This window comes from Eptatretus burgeri, chromosome 13, assembly GCF_056783735.1.
Source record: "Eptatretus burgeri isolate ZD-2024b chromosome 13, Ebu_testis_v1, whole genome shotgun sequence".
NCBI classification, from domain to species: Eukaryota; Metazoa; Chordata; class Myxini; order Myxiniformes; family Myxinidae; genus Eptatretus; species Eptatretus burgeri.
In genome coordinates this window covers 69,965,271-69,991,857 of record NC_140973.1, presented here as the reverse complement: position 1 = coordinate 69,991,857, position 26,587 = coordinate 69,965,271, and the positions used below count along the sequence as shown (strand labels likewise).

The 26,587-nt window shown below is 40.3% G+C and overlaps 1 protein-coding gene across 9 annotated transcripts in view; it reads right to left on the bottom strand.

The window, feature by feature from the left end:
* Positions 1-26,587, bottom strand: part of LOC147014723 (beta-1,3-galactosyltransferase 2-like) — a 50,931-nt gene that overhangs the window by 6,466 nt on the left and 17,878 nt on the right. For 4 of the 9 annotated variants that reach the window (XM_085852887.1, XM_085852891.1, XM_085852888.1 and 1 more), the window contains 3 exons: positions 15,558-15,697; positions 8,618-8,721; positions 7,718-8,266 (listed from right to left, as the gene is read on the bottom strand). In XM_085852887.1, coding sequence (XP_085709013.1) covers positions 7,718-8,250 — 533 coding nt within the window. In that variant the 5' untranslated portion in view covers positions 8,251-8,266; positions 8,618-8,721; positions 15,558-15,697. Of the gene's footprint in view, positions 1-7,717; positions 8,267-8,617; positions 8,722-14,793; positions 15,176-15,557; positions 15,951-26,587 lie in introns of those variants that run through there. The other 5 variants (XM_085852890.1, XM_085852886.1, XM_085852893.1 and 2 more) reach the window with 5 other exon arrangements.

Here is a 26,587-nt window from a genome sequence, read left to right as displayed (position 1 = left end):
CCGTGCTCATAAAGACCCCAAGAGGTCCAGTCTACCCCCTTGTCTTTGATGGGGTTTTTCCTTTGTTTCTTTGCATGAATGATGTGGCGCCGTGTCCACTAAGTAGTAAAAACTGTTAAGTGATTGTGTAGGACGGTTGTAGTTCTCCTGTCATGCGTGTTTGCCTTGTATAATTGCAGAAGTGTTTTGCCTTGTTTAATTGCATTCGTGCATGCCTGCATACGTGCTTTATTATAATAATTGTCCTTGTGTGAATGTTAACCTGTTCGTCGCGTCCTTTTCCTTCATTGAACTGCCATATTGCGTTCGGAATAATAGCTGGCTTTTTAATAGCGGATAAAGTGATCGGTTCCAACGGGCTGCGCGATAAAACCCTGCTCGATTATCCCAAAACGAAGCGAGCTGCTTAAGCGCTCGTTTCCAAGCGGCCCCGTTGAGGTACAGTCTCTCGGTAGTCTGCCCGCGCGATTAATTAGGTATATCGACAATTCGGCGATTGACTCTGTAGCGTGCGGGTAGAGTGTTGACGAGGCTGTGGTGTGCATTAAAAACACACCCGTAGCGGGATTTCGGCGTTGTTCCAAAAGCTGCGACGAGATTGTCCGTTCGGTGGGTGAGAGCGGCCGCCATTGGCTCGAAGCGGTCGTCCGCATGCCGCCGGGCGAAAATCTACAACAATATATATGCATGTGTGTGTGGTGTGTGTGTATATATATATATATATATATATATATATATATATATATATATATATATATATATATATATATATATATATATATATATATATATATATATATATTTTGTTACGGATTCGCGCCCGCCGGCGTGCTGACGGCCACGTAACTCGAATCGCGGCACGTTGCCCACCGGACGGACAATCCAGTCGTGACCCTCTCGGACTAACGCCGGGAACCAGTCACGGGTGGACCTTTCGGTCTCACCGCGATCGAGCCAATCAGCCCCCGCGTGGGATAGGGTTGCTCGCCAAATTCGACCTACCTAAGTACCCACACGGAGGGTAGACCGGGCGATCGCACCTCGCCGCAGGTCGACTTCGGACACGGGCCACTTAAGCGACCCGTTCCGTACTATCGGGATAACCGAGCGGTGTTATCGTCGGCCTCGACGGTTCGATTAATTATCGGGCGTATTCAGCCCACTACCAACCCTTTACGTGAAGCAAGATGAGGATTCAATGAAAGAAATGACGAAGCGAAGCGGGAAACAGTTCAACACAAAGCACATTTATTCGCGATGAACGGAAAGCACACATATTCAATTCCACCAAAAGCACATAGAAAAGAAGAAGAAACACAATGCAATTTTACACAAAAAGCAAATGCGACAATGCAGATCTAATACCGATTACGCGAGCACACGGCAACACTTATACAATTTTACTTCACAGACGGCGCCGACAACACATATCCAAAACCAAGAAAAAGAAAAGAGAACCCTCAAGGATGAGGCGGGCCTGAGGCCGAGACCGGGTCGGGCCTACCCGTCTGGTGATGAGACGCGGAGCGGCGATGGTGCCTCAACTCCGCGGGCCTCGCGGACAGTGTCTGGTAGGGGGTGGGAAAGGGGCCCCCTTGGTCGCACTATCTCAGCGCGGGGGGAAACAGGAGGGGGTTGCTGATGCTCGGGGGAAAGGAGGATTTCTACTCTGCCTCGAGTCCCGCGACGAGCGTCTCCACCTCGACTAGGTCGCGCCGTCGGCCTCCCTGGTGTGCAGCTCCCGGCACGACGCGAGCACCCCCTCGTCTGCCCTCGCCGCCTCTCCACAGCTCCGTCCCCTTCGCTCCGACTCCAATGCACACGACGACGACCAACTCCTTCTTGCTTCTTCTTCCCAACTCCACCGACTGCGAAGTCTTAACTCACTCTCTTCTACTGACGAACGCGGTCGCTTATATAAGCCCCGTGGCTTCGCTCTCTCATCTTTGACCCCCTGCCTTCGACCTTTCACCTCGCTCCCCATTGGCCCGAGAAAAAGTGGGCGTGAATGCATTTTGATCCATAAATTTGCATATAGCGATCGCCCTCCAACGCCCTGGAGGCGGGGCCAAATCGCCCCTCGCTCACCGATTGGACGGAACAAAAGTGGGCGTGTGTCGTTTTTGATCCGTTTTTGAAGCGGAAAATCCGTGGTTTTGTACACGCTGTTCGGCGCGCGCCCTGCACGAGTCCAACACCGGTACCCACAAGCGGCGCAAGAACGGTGACGATGCGACGGTTGCGAGGTGTGACGTGAAGCGGCGCCGCGGTGGGTGGTTGATGTTGTGGTTGGTGGTGGTAACAATGGCGGTTGGTCCAAAATAAAGATAGTAAAAGAAAAACGGCTATCCTGAAGAGTCGCAGCACGCATAAATGACATGTATTCCCACTAGACAACGGGTTTGGGCCTAACTACACATATACTTACCGAGATAGCTCACCTAAGGGACCTGAATGGTGGTTTGCGAATTTGGTAACCACAACAATATATATATATATATATATATATATATATATATATATATATATATATATATATATATATATATATATATATATATATATATATATATTGTTGCGGATTCGCGCCCGCCGCGTGCGGACGGCCACGTAACTCGAATCGTGGCACGTCGCCCACCGGACGGACAATCCAGTCGTGACCCTCTCGGACTAACGCCGGGAACTAGTCACGGGTGGACCTTTCGGTCTCACCGCGATCGTGCCAATCGGCCCCCGCGTGGGATAGGGTTGCTCGCCAAATTCGACCTACCTAAGTACCCACACGGAGGGTAGACCGGGCGATCGCACCTCGCCGCAGGTCGACTTCGGACACGGGCCACTTTAAGCGACCCGTTCCGTACTATCGGGATAACCGAGCGGTGTTATTCGTTGGCCTCGACGGTTCGATTAATTATCGGGCGTTTTAGCCCACGACCAACCCTTTACGTGAAGCAAGATGGAGATTCAATAGAGGAAAAGACGAAGCGAAGCGGGAAAACAGTTCAACAATAAGCACATTTATTTCGCGATGAACGGGAAGCACACATATACAATTCCACCAAAAGCACATGTAAAAGAAGAAGACGATGCAATATTACACAAAAAGCAAATGCAACAATGCAGATCTAACCAACTACCGGGCACACGGCAACACTTATACAATTTTACTTCACAGACGGCACCGACAACACATATTCCCAAAGCAAAAGAAAAGAGAACCACCCTCCAGGATGAGGCGGGCCTGGGGCCGAGACCGGGTCGGGCCTACCGTCTGATGATGAGACGCAGAGCGGCGGTGGCGCCTCAACTCCGCGGGCCTCGCGGACAGTGTCTGGTAGGGGGTGGGAAAAGGGGCTCCCTTTGTCGCACTATCTCAGCGCGGGGGGGGGGAAACAGGAGGGGGTTGCTGATGCTCGGGGGAAGGAGGATATCACCCTGTCTCGGGTCCCGCGGCGAGCGTCTCCTCCTCCACCTCGGTCGCGTTGCTGGCCTCTCCCTGTGCAGCTCCCGGCACCGACGCGAGCACCCCCCCGTCCGCCTTTGCCGCCGTCACCTCTCCACAGCTCCGTCTACTCGCCCTCTCCGTCTCCTCTCTTGGCTCGCCCCAACTCTTCACTCTTGATTTCTCCCACTTCTTTCCAGCTCCACCGACGACTCTCTTGAACTCCGCACAACTTCCAACTGAACTGACGAACGCAGCCGTTTATATAAGCCCCGTGGCTTCGCTCTTTCACCCTTGACCCTCTGCCTCCGACCCTTCACCTCTCTAACTGGCTCCCCATTGGCCCGAGGAAAAGTGGGCGTGAATGCTTTTTGATCCATGAATTTGCATATAGCGACCGCCCTCCAACGCCCTGGAGGCGGGGCCAAATCGCCCCTCGCTCACCGATAGGACGGAACAGAAGTGGGCGTGAGTCGTTTTTGATCCGTTTTCTGCGGAAAGTCCGTGATGTTTTTGAATACGCTGCTCGGTGCGCGCCCTGCACGAGTCCAGTATCGGTGCCCACAAGTGGCGCGAGAATGGTGGGGGATGCGATGGTGGCGAGTTGTGACGGTAAAGGTCGTGGCGGTTGTGGTGAAGCGGCGTTGTGGTTGGTGGTTGTTGTTGTGAAGCGGCGTTGTGGTTGGTGGTTATTGTTGTGAAGCGGCGTTGTGGTTGTTGTTGTGAAGCGGCGTTGTGCTTGGTGGTTGTTGTTGTGATGGCTGTTGAGACGTGGTTGGTGGTGGTAATAATGGCGGCTGGTCCAAAATAAAGATAGTAAAAGAAAAATGGCTATCCTGAAGAGTCGCAGCCCGCATGAATGACATTTATTCCCTCTAGACAACGGGTTTGGGCCTAACTACACATATACTTACCGAGATATCTCACCTAAGGGACCTGAATGGTGGTTTGCGAATTTGGTCAACCACAACAATATATATATATATATATATATATATATATATATATATATATATATATATATATATATATATATATATATATATATATATATATACACATACATGAGGTGAATGCATCCGGTGTTGCCTGGGTTATATTTAAATGAATTTAATCTTCTGTACATAGGTCTGACGCAAGCCCAGTATTAGTTACCCATTGGGCCATGGCAGTCACAGCCTAAGGGGGTTGTTGAGGGGGAAACACACCCCCACTCTCCCCCCCTCTCCCCCGGCCAAAGGGCCTTGCCACCGAGCCAAAAACCTTCCCGGGACCCGTCCCGACATTTTTTTTGTTGCAGAGGTTTCCTCCTATCTTTCACCGTTCAGGAGATTAATGCGTGCAGACCTGAGGGGGCTGGTGAGGGGAACCCCCACCACCCCCGGCCGAGGGGCCTCGTCAACTTGCCTATAACCTTCCCGGGGCCCATCCCGACATTTTTTGTTTCAGAGGAACGTCTGCAGTTCAATCACATGCGCTACTTCACACTCCTGTACTCCATTTGCAGGTTTCAGGAGGTGGAACGAAGTCCTCCCGGGACTCAAAGTATCCATCCCTGCTTCGGAAAGGTCTCATGGTTCGTGTGTGTGAGAGAGCGAGAGCGAGAGCGAGAGATAGATAGATAGATAGATCGATCAGTCAGTCACTTGTGCTACCCCGTGCTTCTGCACGCACTCACTCTTGCTAAACACAACAAAATATCCATCCTATTCGCCGTTGTAATAACTGGTCGATGGACCAAAGTACAAAGTGCGGGCTCCATGGTGTCATCTGTTGCGATTCATGTTTTTTTTTTGTTTTTTTTTTAACAAGAGATTGCATTGTTTCCCTTTTTTGTGTGACCTGCTTTCATTTAGGATGTTATTTTATTTCATTTAGGATGAGAGCCATGGCTGGCTGGGTGGGGGCATGGCTTCTGCACAGCATGAGCAGTCTGGTGGGATGAACCTCTTCACTGAACTCTCTGGACATCTCCACCCCTTTTGCAAGTTGCCTTCACCCTCACACCCTCGGGTTCATGCATCACTGATAATGCACCATGCTCCTCCCAGCTCACTTACCATTGAATGTGGACCAGTCTGGTGGGAGGAGCAACCCTCTGTAAACTCCCACCTGCAGCTCCTGCTATGGCACCTCAGGTTCATGCATCACTGATAACGCACTAACGAACAACCAAGCAAATGCCTCCCAGGTGTCACGACATGGGGACCAGAGAGCCAATTTGCAGTTGCGGATGAGCTTGGTTCTGGGTCATTGCTCACCCCCTTCTCCACGAACCCTGCCAGATTTTCCAAAAAACTCTCTTGTCTTGTCATTATCTACTTTGTCTATCTATTGTGGTGTCTGTGCCCTGAAAAGGACATAGTTATTTAAGGATCTTAATCTTCCATTTTGTCATTGGTTTTGTGGTTGCAAACACTGGAAGTGGCTTACGGGGTTTTTGATCGACCAATCATTGTTATTGCTTCCCATTTGCTTCCTTCCCATGTGCCATCATTTGCTCATTAAATGCACTTGGTCTCTTGTGGATTCTGGTTGTTATGCTTCTCCTGAAGTGATTAAAGCAAAGCCTGTTGAGGGATAAATGGCCGCGGTGAGTCCACACTGCACACCCGGATCGTGTTGCAAATCAGGCTCGCTCGACCTCATTTGCATACAACGTGCGATGCCTCATCAGGAATAACGGTGGGTCAATTTTGATTTCCATTCCGTGCGGTATGATGGCTATTTAGACATGTAATTTGGTGGGGAAGACCCCGAAGTTTTCAACCGTTATGGTCGTATTAAGACTACCTACATGTGGCATTCGAACCAGGCAACTGGACAGACTGGATGACCACAACAATATTTCCTTAACAGAACAGGAAGAGAAGCAAATGGATCAGACATGTCACAATCCCAAAAATGAAATGGAACTGGGCTGGACACTTGACAAGAAGAACGGACAACCGATGGACAAAATGAATTGCAGACTGGCAACTGAGAAAAGGCTGGAGAATAAGAGGAAGGCTAGAGATTATGGAAGGTGTGGAGAGTGGGAGGGGGAAAGTGGTGGAGAGGGTCAAGCTTCCTTTCATTACAGCTTGTCAGCAAATGAAAACAAATGATGAATGTAAAAATCACAAGTGTGAAGACCACAATGGTGCACGAGCAGTATTTGACGATGTAGATTATTTCAGAGTTCAAGGATGAGACAATGTGATAATTTTTGACCAAGTAATAAAAATGATCAACATGATGTGGTACGAGTGACAGGTTATTAGCTGCAAAATGTCGAAAACCCGGTTTCATTCAACAACTTTCAAAATTTGACCTTTGTATAACCTTAAAAGGTCACAAAACAATGTTGTGGACATTAAAATAAGGAAACAGGATACGTGCTATAGCTTATTGGAGTTAGTTCGTCAAAGAAGGGCGAAAACCCGATTTGATTCCCACAACTTGGAAAATTTGACCATTGTGGCCTTTTCAAGGTCAAAGGTCAAAGATTATGACCTTTGGTGCAAAACTTCCTCTGGAACATTCCAGGAACAATATAACGTCATATAGGCTATATGGCATTTCGCACTCCTCGGATTATCCATACTTTGATGAAATCAGCATAAAAACAAACTTGAAGGGGGCGCCACTGGCAAGGTGTTCGAGATAGAGCAAAATCGTTTCAAGACTTTAGGTGGGAAATGACCTCAAGATTATGCATAAAAGATATTGTCATCCGAGCTCTCAAAATTTGGGCGGTCGTATGATTTTTATGTCAAAATTCGCAATTTTCTAAGTTTTTGACCTTGTGACCTTGACATGAAAATGAAAAATCGGACAACGACAAGTTTTAGATAATTCATTTTGCTATTCAAATACTGAAGAACCCATTCCATTCTGTCAATTCCCTACGAGAAGATAGATTTTTAATCCGACTACCCCCTAAAAATGGCTATTTTTGGGGCGTGGCTCCACCCACAATGGGCGTTGCCACACCCTCATCCAGGAAAACACAACTTGACATTGATATCGAACACATAACCAAGTTTCATCAAGATCGGATCAAAGTGCACGGGGTTATGCTCTGTTCAGACAGACAGACAGACAGACAGACAGACAGACAGACAGACAGACAGACAGACAGACAGACAGACAGCACACAGATATAACGAATATAGTGGTCACTCTGGCTGGTGCTCGTGAACCAATTACCAAATTGGAGATACCTTCAGGGCTCCAAGGTTATTATAACTCAGAATTAAAATGAAAGATTTACAAAAAGTCAGGTAGACTTACACTGCTTGTGGACAAAAGTTATTCAGCCATTGTAAGGCCATCATTGTTTTCAACGTGAGGTTCCTGTAGGTATCCATAAAATCCTGTTGCACGATGTCCTTGTTTACTCGACTCTCCAACTCGATATCCTCCTGCTCCACATCATGTGATCGCCCAAGCATGAACATGTGTGTGATTTTAACCTCAAAATATCTCTTCAAATAAGTCACTTTAACACGACTGATGCCACCCCAAGTTTGTCTGATGATCTGTCGTGCAGTCCTCTCCGATGGTCTTGAAATCACAAGAAGAATCAGATACGGCATCTCATTTTGACACTTCCATTTCTCATTCAACAAATAGTTAATTCGAGAAGATGATGAGTTCAGCTCTCGAGTCACAATCAAATCTCGATCCAAAAACTTGTGCTGGAAATTTTGCCAACTTGTTGTTAGCTTCATGAAGAACAGCAGCACAAGGAGGCAGACACAGATGTTGATAAAGAAGACCACTTGAAGATGGGAGTAATTGTTATTCTTCAATGGAAGTTTCATTGTCAATCAATTACACCTGTGCAAAAAAATGAGGAGATTTAAGAGAATTAATATCGAGAATAATTCTGTTACAAAATTCCGTTACAAAAATACTGAAATTCTGTTACAAACAAATCAAACATCTTTTGTGACATCATAACATTTCCAGCACATTTATGGAATCTCATTTTTCGGATTTTATTTAACTTGGGCTAAAACTCCACACAATAAGCCTGAGAATATTTAATCAGTCAATTTATTGCAATAAATTATCTCCAACTTGCCAATTATAATTATCTGATATAAAACTTTCAGAATCTTGTTTTTTTTTAATGTTTCATGAATGCAATGTATACTGTAATTATTTTGATGTGGTCTGAACACTTGCATTGAGAAAACGAAGCTGCCGATATCAAACTTGAGTCTGTTTCGAGTTTGTTGCATATCTTCTTCTGAGGAGAGGTGGGGGTATCTTCTCTTTGCTGATATCAGCTGAAAGCAAAACAGAACATGATAGTAGAAGGTGCCTTCCTCTTTTGTTATCCCACGCATGCAAAGCCAAAAGTGGGTTTAAGCAATTGGTTCACTTTGTCTGTCTGTCTGTCTGTCAGTCACCAAACATCTGTTTATGATCAAGGAACTGCTGAATTTCAAATGGACTTGGACAATTTCAAATTAACTTGGGTTTCTATGCCGCAGTTGATAAACCAACGAAGATTGATTCACAGTCATCATCGCGAATTGATAATATCTATACATTAATACTGAAGGACCAATTTTGTGCTCCTCCCAGCGGTCACGTCACGTTCTTCTTGGTACTGTGACCTGAGAAGTTTTGACACGGTGTACGTCAAAGTAGACACGTGCACAAATCAGGGGACTTCTTCACAAGGAGTAGTGTACACCAAAAATGTCGTGTACAAGGATGTTTTATAGGCCTCATTAGGTAAGGCTATGGAATACATCGACTCGGATCCGGCTCTTACAAGAGCCACCACTGGTTGTCATATTGGACTCATGGAACGGAGTCCATCTGTGATGGGGTTTCGGCTAGTTTTTATTAATTTGGATGAAGGACATGTCTAAACGGGTCTTCTATATAACGAAATATTTGATCACTTGCCCATAAATTTATTATTAAACTGGACACACAGACAGGAACTCAGCTTTATATACAGGGTGATTTAAAATTTTTATTCGACAACCCTTAATAATTCCCATTATTTCCACCCCTTGCCCCTCCACTAAAAACTCTATCGGTTAAGAACCTAATATTTTGCATAAATGGAGTCTAATGTTACAGAAAGACATGACATGATCCTGAGAGTTATCAGGTGTCACATGATTTATCACGTGACCAGGCAGTGATGTGTAACTGTTTTCACTCAGTTACGCCGTGGCGCTCACTGTGGAAGAATGCGCGTTTCTCGTCGAACATTACATCAAGAATCTGAATGCATCCTTTAGGGAATGTCTAATTGCATTTAAAAGCAACTTCGGTGGTCAACCAAAACCTTCAAAGTCAGTGATACAGAAACTGATGAAGCAGTTCAGAGAAACAGGCTGCGTGACAGTTAAAAAGCACATGCGCCAGCCAAGTGTTGTTACACCAGAGAAAGTGGATGAAGTGAGGGAACGAATGGAAGCAAGCCTGAACAAATCTCTGAGATGTTTAGCACAAGAAGCTCACTGTTCATATTCCAGTGCAAGGAAGGTGGGCAAGACACTCAAACTTTATCCGTAATAAAATTCACGCAGTGCATCAGTTACTGGAGTCAGATGAATCCTCCCCATCCACTCCCTCTCCAAACCCCTCCCTTCTCCCTCCTCCATGACCGTACCTGCTCTCATTGTCTCCCCTCCTTCTGAAAGCTTCCCTCTCAACCCTCCCTCTCAATTCGCTGTTGTTCGTCAATTAAAACACAAATTTATTTTTAGTGAAGCTTTTTATGTTGTTAAAACAAATCGCACTGTTCCGAAAATATATCACAATTGGCAGGTGCTCGTTTATTCATTTGTACATTATAACATCGATGCAATGATTACGGATTTATAAAATCCAAACGCTATTTATGCACCTTTCTATAATCGATGCGAGAGTAGGTTGTAAGCTGCTGCTAACAACACCGATGGCCGTCATGAACTGCACAAAGGTAAATCTAACGTGTCTTCTGTCTCTTGGATGTGTGTTACAATTGCCGACAGTATTCAGTACAGTACCATGCTGTACAGGTTTGTATCCGAGGAGCAATAGGCTATACCATATAGCCTCGGTGTCTTGGTTTGTGCAAGTACGATGATCGAAAAAAAAAATGATGTTCGCACAACGACGACGTCGCTTAACGACGTCGCTTAACGACGCGTTTCTCAGAACGTAACCCCGTCGTTAAGTGGCGCATGACTGTATTTTGTTTCCATCTTCACTGTTATTCTATGCAGAAACATTTTGATGAGATGGTATGAATCGTAATGAATGCTCCACTGCATGTGTGGTGGTGTTGGGATTAATGCTTCCCTTCCTCTCAGCACTTACTGCCTTCCCTCCCCCCACCCCTCCTCACTCCCCCTCTCTCCTCACTCTCCCTCCTCCCTCCTCACTTTCCCTCCCTCCCTCCTCACTCACTCTCCCTCCCTCCCTCCATCCCCACTCTCCCTTCCTCCCTCCTCACTCTCCCTCCCTCCTCACTCTCACTCTCCCTCCCTCCCTCTCTCACTCTCCCTCCCACCCTCTCTCACCCTCCCTCCCACCTACTCTCCCTCCCTCCCCACTCTCCCTCCCTCCCACCCCACTCTCCCTCCCTCCCACCCCACTCTCCCTCCCTCCCACCCCACTCTCCCTCCTCACTCTCCCCCTCCTCACTTCCCCACTGCTCCTTGCTCCCCCCTCTCACTCTACCCCACCACTCTCTCTCTCCCCTGTCTTTTCCCCCCACCCCTCTCAGATTACCTCAGTCAGATACATTCACATCTGAAGGGTGGCACTGCTCGCAGTGCCAGACAAGGTCTTTGCTTGGATAATTCCCTGATAGGGTTCGCCATAATCTGCTTGAGCACCAGCACCAAGAGCAGTCAGGCTTTCCACCGAAGAGGTCAATGACTGACTATATCCTTGCTCTTCGGGTCCTCACCGAAAGCAGATAAGTTTCGGCAGGGGCTGCTTGCAGCTTTTGTTGATCTCTGCATAGCGTTCGATTTAATGAATCAGGATGCCCTCTGGAGGATTCGTGGTCTTTGTGGGGTGCCACAAAGACTGAACAATCTGATGTCTGCACAATACTCTGGCACTGAGAGTGCTGTGAGATGTGGTGATACCACCTCCGACTTATTTGCAGTTACTGGAGTTCCTCACGAGTGTCTACTGGCCCCAACACATTTCAGCACATGTATGGACTGGATTCTGTGGAGGATTTCGGAGAGATCAAGCTGTGATGAATCATTGGGAATGTCAAGATCTCTGATGTTGATTTCACAGATGATGCAGTCATCTTTGTGTAGACTCTGGATATCCTTTTGGGGGCCCTCGAGGTGCTGAATGAGGAGTCTGAGTCGCTGGGATTACAGGTTTCTTGGGTCAAAACTAAGATCCAGGCTTTCAATGATATCTTGGATGCTGCTACCTTGTCTATCTGTTTGTTGTGAAGATGTTGAGGTCACGGAGAGATTCACTTTCCTTGGCAGTGATATTCATGTCTCCGCTGGCTGTGAGCCAGAGGTCAAAGACATCTGTGTCAGGCCTGGGGAGTCATGGATTCACTGGTCATGGGGTGTGGGGCTGCCAGGACCTGTGCAGGAGGACAAAATTCTAAGTCTTCAGGTCCTTGGTGCTTCCAATCTTGCTCTACAGATGTGAGACTTGGACTCTGACCAGGGATGTGAGATGGAGACTTAACTCCTTCGGGACCAGGTCTCGTTGTAAAATCCTTGGCTATCGCTGCTCGGACTTTGTGTCCAATGAGCGGTTGCTGAGAGAGACTCAAATGAGATTTGTTACTTGATTTGTTACTTGTGAGCATCAGCTGCGGCTGTATTGACATTTGGCTCATTTTCCTGACACTAATCCTGCTCACCAGATTTTCTCAGCGAGGGAACCTCATGAGTGAAGGAGGCCAATGGGCCGACCATGTGCCTCGTGCTTGCAGCAGGTTGATGAGCATCTCAAGGTGATGGGGATGGGCCAGGCATCTGCCTGGGGGATGGGCCAGGTGGAGGCCCTGGAGTACCGGCGGAAAGTGGATGCAGTGATGCGCTGCTCTGGCGCATGCTCCCATATCTGACCTGAACTGAATCAGTATTACCATTCGTGAAGCAACTGGTGGTGTTTACTCGTAAATTGATATGTGACCTGGAATTCATCATCATCATCATCATCATCATCATCATCATCATCATCATCATCATCATCATCATCATCATCATCGTTTTAGGGCCATTTCCATGCTTGCATGTGTAAGCCATAGTTCACCTCATGAGTGCTTTCTATCCCACACTTATCTCAGGCTGCACGATCCCTTCGCGAGCCCTCTTGTTTGGCCTTTAACTCGAAGATGGTCTCAACAACACATCCCATGTTTTCCTCGGACGGCTTCCAGCTCTCCTTCCGTTCACATTCATATTTATACACCGCTTCACAAAGCTGCCCGCCCCCATTCTTTCCACATGTCCGAACCATCTCAACCTACCCCAACGCATGACCTCACCAATGCTTTCTACACCTCACCTGTCTCTTCATTCCACATTTTGTTTCCTATCCTTCAATGTCACATTGCACATCCACCTGACCATTCTCACTTCATTTCGTTCACACCTCCATTCATCCCCCTTTTTGATCACCCATATTTCACTGCCATTCAACATCACGCTTCTCACGCTTTTTATTTTTCTGTATTTTTTTTTTTTAACAAGTGTGTTCCAAAACTCATTCTTCGCCTCCTCACTTAATCCTAGCTGTGGGGTGTATGTTGATACTACTGTTAATATATGCTTATCAAACAACAGCTTTAAGACTACAACTCTTGCATTTACCCTCCTAACATCCAACACCCTCTCCTCCCACTTCTCAGCCACCATAATCCCAACACCACCAGTTCCAATCACAACCTATCCAAAATAATTTGTACCTATCATTTCTACCTGTGACCATTCTTGCAGCAGCACCCCTCTACCTTTTTTCTTGCACAAAGCATACATACATCCACTCTTCTGCGGCTCGAAGTATCCGCTATCTCACCATTTCGACCATGCATCGTACCAACGTTCAGATGAGCAACTCGAACACCGATCTTGTTACGCTGTGTTGGTGCTTTATGCTTGGCAGGTTTGTTATGCATCAAGGTATGAAGACCTAATTTAACGTGTTAAATAAGGTGGCATTAAAGAGGCTGCATCAACGGTGGTAAACTTCCGAAAAACGTTTTTTTCTTCAACCTTCAAAATCATTATTTAATTTCGATTGATTGATATACTTGAACACTGCAGAACACAAATCGCCTTCTTGGCTTCCACTTTCAAAAACCTTCTGTTTAGCAGTAATTGGACAAAATATTACGGCATTTTACGTCACCTCGACCAACCAAATTTGCTGCTTGCTGACACTCCCCATGTCCTTTTTTTTCTCAAGACTGTATAGGGTAAGGTGTTCTATGAACTCTAGTTTCTTTCATTTAATTATTATTTTCTATGCATTATGGGAACGAGGCTCATTGAAGAGCAAGATAGGACTGACAGTGGGACAAACGTCAAGGAAATGGATTAACGTGCTGAATGTCATGGGTTCTCCAGTGTCTGCTGTGGTTGCAAATATGGTGATGGAGGAACTTGAGACTCCCACCATTCCATCCCCCCCAATACAGCCATGTATCGAGTGCCGATATGTAAATGACAATTTTATATTATACAAGCAAATACAACTCGTCGCTTCACTGACGGGGGTATTAAGGAGGGGGGTTGAGAGAGGAGGGAGGGAAAGGAGAAAGAGGAGACAGGAAGGAAGGGAAGCTTTGCTGACTGCCTCCCTTCTGGTATTGCACCCTCTGTCCTCTCAGTGCTTTGCCCCCCCCCCCTCCCCAGGTTTCTGCAGGGTGCATGCAGTCCACCAGCATCCCCCTTCTCGTAACATTCTCAAAATGCAGAATCAATGCTCACCTCCACTCATTACCTCCAACACTGAAGGTGGGCAGAAGTTAGGTTTTCACACCTGTCTATTTGTCTGTCTGTTTGTCTGTGAGTGGGATATTTCAAAAGGTTATGGACGGATTCGGACGAAAGTTGGTGGACAGGTTGGTTGTGTGATATAGGACGAATTGTTTCGATTTTGGTGAAGATCCGGATCTGAATCTGGATATTAAAATTTTTTTAAAAGTGATTCTTCACCATCGAGATAGGGCCAAAAACAATATACAGCATAGTATCTCAAAAAGGTGTGGACGGATTCGGACGAAATTTAGTGGACCGGTTGGGTGTGTTACAAGGTGGAACTGCTTCGATTTTGGTGAAGATCCAGATCCGGACCTGGAATCTAGAAAAAAAAACAAATAAATAAACAAGCACTCATAGAGTGGTACTTACGAAATCGTCAACTTGACCTCTGACCTTGTCTAATAAAAGCTGTCTCTGGAGAAGGCAGCAACGCAAACCAGAAGTTTCTACGATGATTCTGTCCCAAAGCGCAAGCCATCACCCTCCTGAATCACGTGGTGTAATTTGACATTGGCAGCTTCTTCCGTTCTCGAGTTATCGTGCCCACAAACAAACAAACACACAAACAGATGACGCAAGGCATCAATATACTTACGAAATCTTTAGATTGTTTATTTATTTAATTTATTACTTACGAAATCTTTAGATTTCGTAAGTAATAAATTCGTGATCAATGAGAGATGGGGCCAAAAACGACACGTAGCTCGACATTTCAAAAAAGTTGTGGATGGATTTTAACCTAACTCGACGAATGACTTGGGGAGGTGCACAAGTGCTGGTCGATGACATTTTGGTTCAGGTCCAGATGCAGGCAGATCGGACATATCGGTGGGAGAGAAAATGTAAACTTTTCAGTGCGATTCATTGCTCTTTTCATTCAATCCATAATAATAATAATCCCTGAAACCAACGTCCACATTCTCTTAAAATTCATTCTTCCCTCCAAGTGTTCATCACAGCTTTTCACCACCATCTCAGATCATCCCCCCGTCCACCAGTGGATATATCCAACACGACCCCCACTCCCCCTCATATTCATCCTTCCCATTGTTACAATCTTTAAGTCCTGAGAGTTTACAATCCTCAATACATCTTATTCACCCCCTCCATTACCCCCAACCCCTCATCCTTACCCGCACACGTCGTTTTCCGGCTCCATCATCTGTTTTGTCTCTCAGCACTGCCGTTGGCACTTCCTCCTTCCTTTGTGCCGTTCTTTTTCGCTCCGTTTTGTGTTGACGATCTCTTCCACGAGCCTCGACTCGGTAGGCCCCTACACAAAAACATGTTTTTCCTCATCAAGCGAGAGGCCCACTGTGTGTGGCAACAACTGCAGTTAAACAACGGAAGAAGACATTCGGTTGATATTTCCAAACAGAAACCTTCCCCTCGTGCTCTTGTTTGTGGGTTGGAAGCCTGGCGACGAGCCAGCAATCCTGTTCCTGTGTTTTGTTCCAGAGATCCCAGAAAACCGAATTACACGTCAAAACACAGTGAGGAGAGGTATATACATAAACAGAGGTCTATATCTATCTATCTATCTATATATATATATATATATATATATATATATATATATATATATATATATATACATATATATATACATATATATATATATATATATATATACATATATATATATATATATATATATATATATATATATATACATATATATATATATACATATATATATATATATACATATATATATATATATATATATACATATATATATATATATACATATATATATATATACATATATATATATATATATATATATATATATATATATATACATATATATATATATATATACATATATATATATATATATACATATATATATACATATATACATATATATATACATATATATATACATATATACATATATATATACATATATATACATATATATATATATATATATATATATATATATATATATATATACATATATATATATATATATATATATATATACATATATATATATATATATATATACATATATATATATATATATATATATATATATATATATATATATATATATATATATATATACAAATATATATATATATATATAGGCCTATGTTAATGTATATACTTATCCTTAATATATATATATATATATATATATATATATATATATATATATATATTTATATGTAAGTATATATATATATTTATATGTAAGTATATATATATTTATATGTAAGTATATATATATTTATATGTAAGTATATATATATTTATATGTAAGTATATATATATATATTTATATGTAAGTATATATATATATATTTATATGTAAGTATATATATATATATATATATATATATATATATATATATATATATATATATATATATATGTATATATATATATATATATATATACCTTTATGAAGCGAAATGTAAATAATAATGCGGTTAAAGTACGACGCAAGACCCTAATTGAAGAGAACGGTTGAGAGAGTGAGAAGAAGCCGAAACACTTCTGAGAGCGAGGAGGTAATGGTGGATACCAATGTGAGGGCGTTGAGCGATGACGTAAATTTTCCTCCATCGTTTTGGGTTTTACATTCAAGTTTTCATTGTAACATTGTAACATTCGTTGCACTCTAAAGACCGTCCGTGTCATGATCGAACATTCCTCAATGACGACCGGACATGCTGTCATTTTTCATTCGTCATGGGTTCGTGAGTTGTCTTCATCATTATGAACAGCTTTGTCCGATGTAAACGAGCCGTGAGTTTTGTTAATGAACGGAACCGTCGGATGAATTCGAAGAGTAATTTGATATCTTATGGTCATCACCTGATTCAAGTGATCTTGATGGGAACAAGACAGAAATAAAAATTATTATTGAGCTTCACGAGGAGCAAAGTGGTGAATGAACTGTTCAATTTCCTCACAGGTGGCTACTGGGGGGAGGGGGTTATGTGCTGAGGTTATTGGCTGCTGGGGGGAGGGGATTATGTGCTGAGGTTATTGGCTACTGGGGGAGGGGATTATGTGCTGAGGTTATTGGCTACTGGGGGAGGGGGATTATGTGCTGAGGTTATTGGCTGCTGGGGGAGGGGGGATTATGTGCTGAGGTCATTGGCTGCTGGGGGAGGGGGATTATGTGCTGAGGTCATTGGCTGCTGGGGGGAGGGGGATTATGTGCTGAGGTCATTGGCTGCTTGGGGGGAGGTGACAGAAAAGAGTACTGACCGCTGGGAGGGATGGCGGGTGAGAGTGTAGGAGGTGTGTTTGGGCTGCATGGGGATGTGATGGGAAGGAAAAGGCCAAGGAGATTGTTGTAATTATAATAATCAACAACTCTGAAGATGACGATGGTTCACGAGCGGTATCTGATGATGTAGATTGTTTCAGAAGTCAAGGATGAGACAATGTGATCATGTTTGACCAAGTTATACAAATGATCAACATGATGTGGTACGAGTGACAGGTTATTAGCTGCAAAATGTCAAAAACCCGGTTTCGTTCAACAACTTTCAAAATTTGACCTTTGCATAACCTTTAAATGTCACAAAACAATGTTGTGGACATTAAAATAAGGAAACAGGATATGTGCTATAGCTTATTGGAGTTAGTTCGTCGAAGAAGGTCGAAAACCCGGTTCGATTCCCACAACTTTGAAAATTTGACCATTGTGGCCTTTTCAAGGTCAAAGGTCAAAGATTGTGACCTTTGGTGCAAAACTTCCTCTGGAACATTCCAGGAACAATATAACGTCATATAGGCTATATTGCATTTCGCACTCCTCGGATTATCCATACTTTGATGAAATCAGCGTAAAAACAAACTTGAAGGGGGCGCCACGGGCAAGGTGTTCGAGATAGAGCAAAATGGTTTCAAGACTTTAGGTGGGGAATGACCTCAAGATTATGCATAAAAAATATTGTCATCCGAGCTCTCAAAGTTTGGGCAGTCGTATGATTTTTATGTCAAAATTCGCAATTTTCTAAGTTCGTGACCTTGTGACCTTGACCTTGGGACGAAAATGAAAAATCGAGCTCTGTGGGGCTATGCAGGTGCCATTGGGCTAACCAAATACCGAAACCCCTGCCAGATTTGACAAACCCCCTCGGAGAAGATGCAAATTGAAATTGGCTACCCCCTAAAAACACATGTTTTTTGGGCGTGGCTCCACCCATAATGGGCGTACCACGCCCATTCTCAGGAAAACACAACTAGATCATGATATAAACCTCCCACCAAAATTTTATCAGGATCGGATCAAAACTCACGGAGCTATGCTTGGGACAGACAGACAGACAGACAGACACACACCAATAACGAATATAGTGGTCACTTATATTTTTTCGTGAACCAATAATAGACCTTTTCTATAGGCTTTATTTTCACAAAACTCACACGCATATCTACAACAACAGAAATATACATCGGGTAATAATAACAAAATACAACAAGTGGTGCCAGGCACAACAAATCCCACCCATTTAAGGCATAAAGTTATTTTGGGGATCAAATTTTAATTTGATACATCCTTAACCTGAATGTTGATTATAAGGAATATTTTAGTCTTAGTTTGAAGTCAATTAAACCATTTTTGACAAAGTCATGAGCAAAAAACCGATTTTGATCTTTTCGTGACCTTGACCTTGACCTTTGATCCAATTGGACCCAAAAGTTAATGGGGTCGTCCAAGGTTCATTGCCCACCTGTGGATTAAATTTGATAGTGTTTGCAAAAGCCGTTTTGCCGTAAAGTTGCAAACAGACAGACAGACAGACAAACAAACAAACAGAAAAACAAACCGGACGATTACAATATCCCGCTACCTCCCTCCAGGGGGGCGGGATAATAACTAGTATAACATAATACTGAAGGCAAATACCACATACACATCACATCATAACAAAGTTAAACTCCATACTCTAATACCAATTGCATTCCTCAGAGTACATTATTCCTGATATAGTATATAACATACCTATATTGTTACAGCATGACTTTCCCTGGAGTATGTGGTGTACATGTCAACACCAGCCATTGACCTTAGTAGGGAAAGAATACTGGTTCTGGCTCACTTTTCCCCATGTAAATGAATGGGGGATTTTCAGCCATGAAATTTTTCTTTTTTTTTCCCCTAAAAAAATAAATCCCCTTTTTAGCCGAAGGTATATTTATTTGTCTCCCCTTTTTAACCTGGAGCCTGGTGTTGGCTTAGTGGTTAGGGTGGCGGCTTGGGATCCCAGGGTCCTGGGTTCAAGCCCCGTTGGCTGCTGAATTAACACCAGGGGGTTGACTCAGCCTGCCATCCTTCCGAGGTCGGCGAAATGAGTGCCAGTGTACTGGTCCCGGTGTATGCCCCGGTTAGAATAGGTGTACCATATCCCTGTGTGTCGTAAGAGGCGACCAGGGTTGGTGTCAGGAAGGGCATCCGGCCATAAAACATTTCCTCAAGAAAAAGCCAAACCCCTGCACAACAGGGAAAAATGGCTGGAAAAACGGTCATTTTTTTATTTCCCATTTTAACCTAGGGGCTCTCTATTCAAATAGCCCATACAACAAGATAAAGATTTGTTAAAGGTGATTCTAAAGAAATATCTGAAACGTCGAAGCCTCGGGGCACTCTCCATTCAAATAACCCATACAACAAAATAAAGATTTGTTAAAGGTGATTCTAAAGAAATATCTGAAACGTCTAAGCCCCGGGACACTCTTTATCAAATAACCCATACAACAAGATAAAGATTTGTTAAAGGTGATTCTAAAGAAATATCTGAAACGTCTAAGCCTCGGGGCACTCTTTATCAAATAACCAATGCATATTGTTTAGCTCACTCATTGAACCTATAAACATTTGTTCATTCTCAAATTCCTTCAATAGTTTAATTTTCTTTGCACAATAATCCCCATCTAAAATATTGAAAAACAAAACATTTGAATCTTTATATTTTTTAAGATACCCCTTTTGTGCCATTACGAAATGATAAACTTCTCTTAATGATCTCATCTGACCACCTCCTGAGTTGCATATCATTTTGATATTGTAGTAAATTATTTTTCCATTGTTCAATTGATAACCATCAAATTTTTCAGTCCATTCAAACATATTTATTATTTTCTTTACATCCTCTAACTTATTGGTTTTTAAATTGATTCGCATATTTGTTTTATTTACCTTTGTTTTAGATATTTTTTCAATAAGACTTATTTGATATTTTTCACATTCATTATGTTTTCCATTTATATACCAAGACTGAGATTTTCTCCACTCTTTAGTTTGACTAATACTTGGTTCGACCATTTATATATTGTGAAAAACGCGGCGGTAGCCCTTAAAAACCCTAACCCATCTTCCCATCGTTAAAACTTGTGTCCATATGGAACACAATCTATTCTATTCACTCTATCATACAATACCCATATGGAACACAATCTATTTTATACACTCTATCATACAATATCCATATGGAACACAATCTATTCCATTATCTAAAATAAATCTCTTATCATCAAAGGCTCCTAATGCCTTTTTATTTACTTCTTCACTATATATCTTATGTTTATAACTTCTTATTGTATTCATTTTCCTATATTCTTCTTTCTTATTCATCAAACAATTATAATAATTTCTAAAAGTTATTGATTTCTTTATTACATATTTATTTATTCCCTTTAACCTTTTATCAATCTGATCACCATACTTATAAGCATATGCCTTTGCTCTCAATCCAATAAACTCACTCATTACTTTTCCACCCAACTCATCCTTAAACTTGCCAATAACCTTTTCATTCTTTTTGAAAATAACTCACTCTTCTTACTAAAATTACTTGTATCATATACTCCAATGTTTTTCTTCATATCCTTATAAACATCGTCAGTTTTTATATCTAGAATAAAACTATCAGTGTCCATATACAACAATGAAGCATTTTCACCATACTCTTTCTTTAAATCATTATACAAATAATCATACATCAATATCTTTGATAAATCAAGAACTGCTGTTCCAATATAAATTGGTTTATCCATGACAATACTTTCCTTTTTCACATGAATAGCAGAAAAGTTCTCTGAAAAAACCTCTTCTCTCTCAAAACTTGGTTTATTTATCAATCTAGAAGCTTCTTTCCAAGATGTTGCAAATCTAATGTTTTGCCTGTTTCTAACATTCTCCATTGTCTTTCCAAAGACAGCATTATTCATCAATTTATAGAATTTACCTTCAAATTTTACTTTTGTATTTGTTCTCATATCTGTATTGAATTTAATATACTTTTTCATCCAAGGACTTTGTTTAAATTTTAAAACTCTATGAATTTTAGCTACTCTCAACCCAGCAGATAAATATTGTCTCAAGTTCCTTTGATGCAAAACATATCCCTCTTTATCATAGAATGTTGTTAATAACTTTTCTGTTGATTTGCCTTTAATATTAAAACTTTTATGATAATCACTGAACCATTCTTTCTTTGGGGTTTCTTTCTCACATGCAAAAGGAAGGTCTTTATGCTTATTATGAAGATCACTCGGGTACTTCAAATCAACTTCAAAATAATAACCTTCTTCTTTGTCATTCAATTTCTCTTGAGAAGAAATAACAATATTCATCAAAGCCTTTTCATAATCCTTTTCTTCCACCCACTCTAATTTACCATAAGGCAGAGATTGAGACATTGCCCATCCATACAAATTATTAGCATCAAAGTACATCAAATAATTACTATCTTTTTCACTCTCATAATTTGGAAGATATTTATTATTTGCTTTAGCATATCTTTTTGAACATACTTGTGATATTCCACCTCTCTTAGACTTCTCAATCATCAAAAGCATATCTACATCACTGACTAAATCTATATCTTGTTTTGTCATTTTCAACATTGCACTCCAAGCTAAACCAGGAGCTGTGAAATAGTGGGCAGGATCTAATCCATAACAATTTTTATTATGACAGAGTGATCTAAAAGCTTCAAACACATCAGCTAACAATAAAACATCTGTTTTTAGATACAAATCATGATATTCTCCAAGGTTCTTTATCTTAAATATTTTCCAAATTTCTTGTGCGTGTTTATATTCCTTATCACTTATCTCTTCCTCATAAAGGTTATTATAGAAACTTTCTTTTGAAGGAAGTTGTGTTTCTTTAAATCTCATAAATGAATCCATATAACCATAAGGATAAATTCCCTTACTTGGAAGAATTTTCTCTTTACTTTGAATTTCATTCCTTGTTTCAATTTCCTCTCTAGTTAGAATTCCCTCTTTAATCAGAATTTCATCTATAATTAGAATTTCCTCTTAAGTTAGAATTTCATTATTTGTTCGAATTTTCTGTATAATTAGAATTTCATCTTCAGTAAGAATTTCTTCATTCATTTCCTCATTAATTAGAATTTCCTCTTTACTTTAAATTCTCTCTTTAATCTGAATTTCCTCTTTAGTTAGAATTTCCTCTTTTGGAAAGAATGAATTAAGATTTGGAAAAGAGCCCGTGGAGCTTAGATTTGATGCGAGGTTGGCTAGTGGCGTTCCCATAAACTTGTAAGAATCAAGAAACCTTATACGAGTTATAGGTTTTGTGAATATCATTTTTGTAAATGAAATATTCTTTTGACTTGTGTTTGTTATGGCAGAAATATTCCCTGGTGTTTTTGAAAGTTCATTTATAAATAGATGTGTATCATAGTTGGCGCTGTTGTGAAGAAAGACTGGAATAAAAGAAGGTAATTTATAATTAAGATTACAACAGGAATGAGCGGGACCTCTATATTTACCAGTAAGATGACAATGATCCCGAACTTAAGACTCCTCAATTTCCTCCTCACAAATATGACAGATATTGTTCTTTCTAAATTCTAATTTTTCTTCTATGGTTAATTTCATCGGTTCATTTGTTTCTTTCATTAATTTAGTTAGTCTTATACAATCCTTTTCTAATCGTTTTACAAACTCTTGTGAAGCATTTTTTCCACTATACTGTTCAAGTTTATTATACTTTTCTCCAACAGATGATTTGATATAATAACAGAAACCACAAGGAATATGTTTTTGATATTTATTTGGATATGGTTCTTTTGGATTAGGAGAAGCAGTATTTATCTTTTTAAGGATACATTCAAAATCAGCGTATATCACAAATGGGTGCATGATAGATTTATTATAATCTTCAAAAGAAATCTTTTCACCAGGTTTAGGCATTGTAATTACAGCTGATTTATGATTACTACAATATTTTGAATGTTGTTCTAATCGTTCTTTTGTATGAAATGAATTAAGACATCGCTTACAAGGATATATTTTGTTTGCTGTTCTGAATACCTGAGAAGAGATTAATCTTGATAAATTATTGATGTATGTGTAATGTGAATTCTTTCCAACACTAAAATATAAAAGATCAATGTGTGTTTCTTCATTTTTATAGTTGTTTGAAATTTTTAATATTTGAACTTTGTTTGTATCCGTTAATCCATATACATTAATAGAAAGATTATTCTTTTTCTCAAATTTAGGAATATCTGTTAGTGGCATTGGGAAATTAAAATCTTTAATGTCCAAGGTATTCTCATATTTCATATATTGTTTTACTCTTTCTGAATTACATTTTGGTGGATGTAAGTGAGCAAGAACAGACCAGAGAAAACATTTATTATCATTATTCTTAATATTAACAACTGCCTTCTTTCGTTTTATTTCTTTTGGTAATTCAATATAAGAAGAAGCTTTAAGAGGGTTTGATTTTAGAATGTGTATATCTAAAAAGATGATTTTTTTAATATTGAATCCACTTCCTACCACTGTATTATCAACATCCTCCTCTTGTCTTGATAGTTCTTCATAAACCCCACTATTCAAAAAATCTTGAAATGATGTTATAAAATGAAGATCTGTCCTCATATAAGGAGTTTGTTCTTCATCTTGTCTTTTCATATTCATTTTCACTCCCATATAAAACTTTAAAGTTTTCATTTCTTTTAATGTCTTTTTAATAAATTTTTCAACATCAGGTTTCACTATTTCAATTGATTCAACTATTGATGATGGACCGGGTTCTCCAAATTGAAAAATCCTGATTTTTATATGCCCTTTAAATGCCCCATCAGTGTTTTCAATATAATAGTCTCCCTTTACTTTAAACTCATTTTTCTTGTGTTTTTGTGATTGAAGATGCCTATTATAACTACTCTTCAAAACATCCTTTGAGCAGGTATCACAATGTTTTCTTTCCAACTCAAGAGGGGATATTTTGTGAAATAGATTAAATGTGTGTTTGTTGGTTCGGAGGTGTTTTCTATAATGTTTATATTCGTGATTACAAACATCGCAGTATGTTGTATTCACCATATTTATATAATAAAACTTTGCTTAAACTAAAATTTTCTTGATGAAAATTTCGTTTATTTTACAGGTGAATCTGTGCTTAAAACCATTTTATCCTCCAACTTTTTCACTTAATAAATACAATGTTTCAAGACACAAAAGACAAGTTTCAATCAATCTCTTCATTTGTTAAAGATGCTGAGAAATATGTCAAGGATGTAAAATTGAACAAAGATAAATATAACAACTATTGGATAAAAACAATTATGGTGGATATGATTAATTCTTCAATTTACTTCAGTGGAAGGGCTTTTAGTATACCTGGAAGAACATCAATTAAGGTATCTCTAACAAAAGTTTCTCCTCTCCTTCTGGCAATATATTCAAAACTAGAAAAAGCAATGAAACAAGAAAAGGTATCAAAAAAAAAAACCTTATCGATGAAGCTTTAGAAAGAAAAGATAAGACCATCTGTAATATGCAAGGAGAAATTTGTATTTTTTTCAACAACCCTAAAGATATAAATCCTGATGAAATAAAGGATGTTAATATATCAGGTGAAATGACATTTCGTTCAATTGTAATGAAGGATCATTTTAAAATTACCTTTAATATAAAAAATGTAGCAGTTGAATCTGTTAATGAAAAAATGTATATCGATATCGATGGTAATGTTTTTTCTACTAATTAAATGAGCCAATATTCAACTGAAGATTTTGAAGATTATGAGAGTGATTATGATACCGAGAGTTTGCATTCAAACGATAGTTATGACACCGAGAGTTTGTGTTCAAATGATAGTTATGAAAGTATAGATGATTCTGAAAGTATCGAAGATGATATCGAAGATGAATTTCAGTTTAAGTAAAGTTTTACTTTATAAATATGAATAGTTTACTCGATTTTGAGCCTCTTGAATTCCATGATTCTCCATATGACAAATTTGAGAATTGTCCTGCATGTGATAGAGTGGGATTAAACACAGAGTCAAAAGCCTATAAACAATGTATATTCTGTGATTATCTTCTAATTAATGATAATCAAAAATATAAAAAGGAAAATAATTCTTTTCGATTTACACCAAAAATGAATTACTTTACAAGATTGATTAGAGAAATGAATGTAAGGTACGAGGGTGAGAACACACCTTTCCTTACAAGGGAAGAAACTGAACGTATTAGAGAAATGTTCAAAGGATTGTTGTTATATATTATTCATGGATGTGATTTTCAGGGAAATATCAACACAAGATATTGCATAAATAAAATAATGGATTATCTTGAAATTAAACCTGAACTTAGGATAAAATATAGAATTTCGAAAAAAGCCAATAATAAATTAAATAACCTGTTTTCCAAATATATAAATGAATGATTTTTTACCCATTTGGGAAAATAAGATAAAATTTGACAACCATAAAAATCTCCCAAATTCATTAAGATGCCTCATAGTTGGTTCAAGTGGATGTGGAAAAACCTGCTTACTTTTAAAGATGCTCCTCACTCCCAACTTTTTAGATTATGATAATTTAATAATTTTCACAAAGTCGAGTTTTCAACCAGAGTATCAACTACTCTCACAAGGTTTTAATGCTGGTCTTCAAAAAGAAGATATAATCGGTTTATTTAAACTTCAAAAAAACCTAAATGATTTTAACATTGAAGATATAATACAACTATTTTGTGATACACAGAGATGTAAAAAGAAATCAAAACCGATAACTTGTATTCTGAGTGATAATACGGATGATATACCGTCTCCCCAAGATTTGGATAAATCCAAAAAGAACCTCGTTATCTTTGATGATTGTGTTAATGAGAGAAACCAAACGGTAATGGACAGC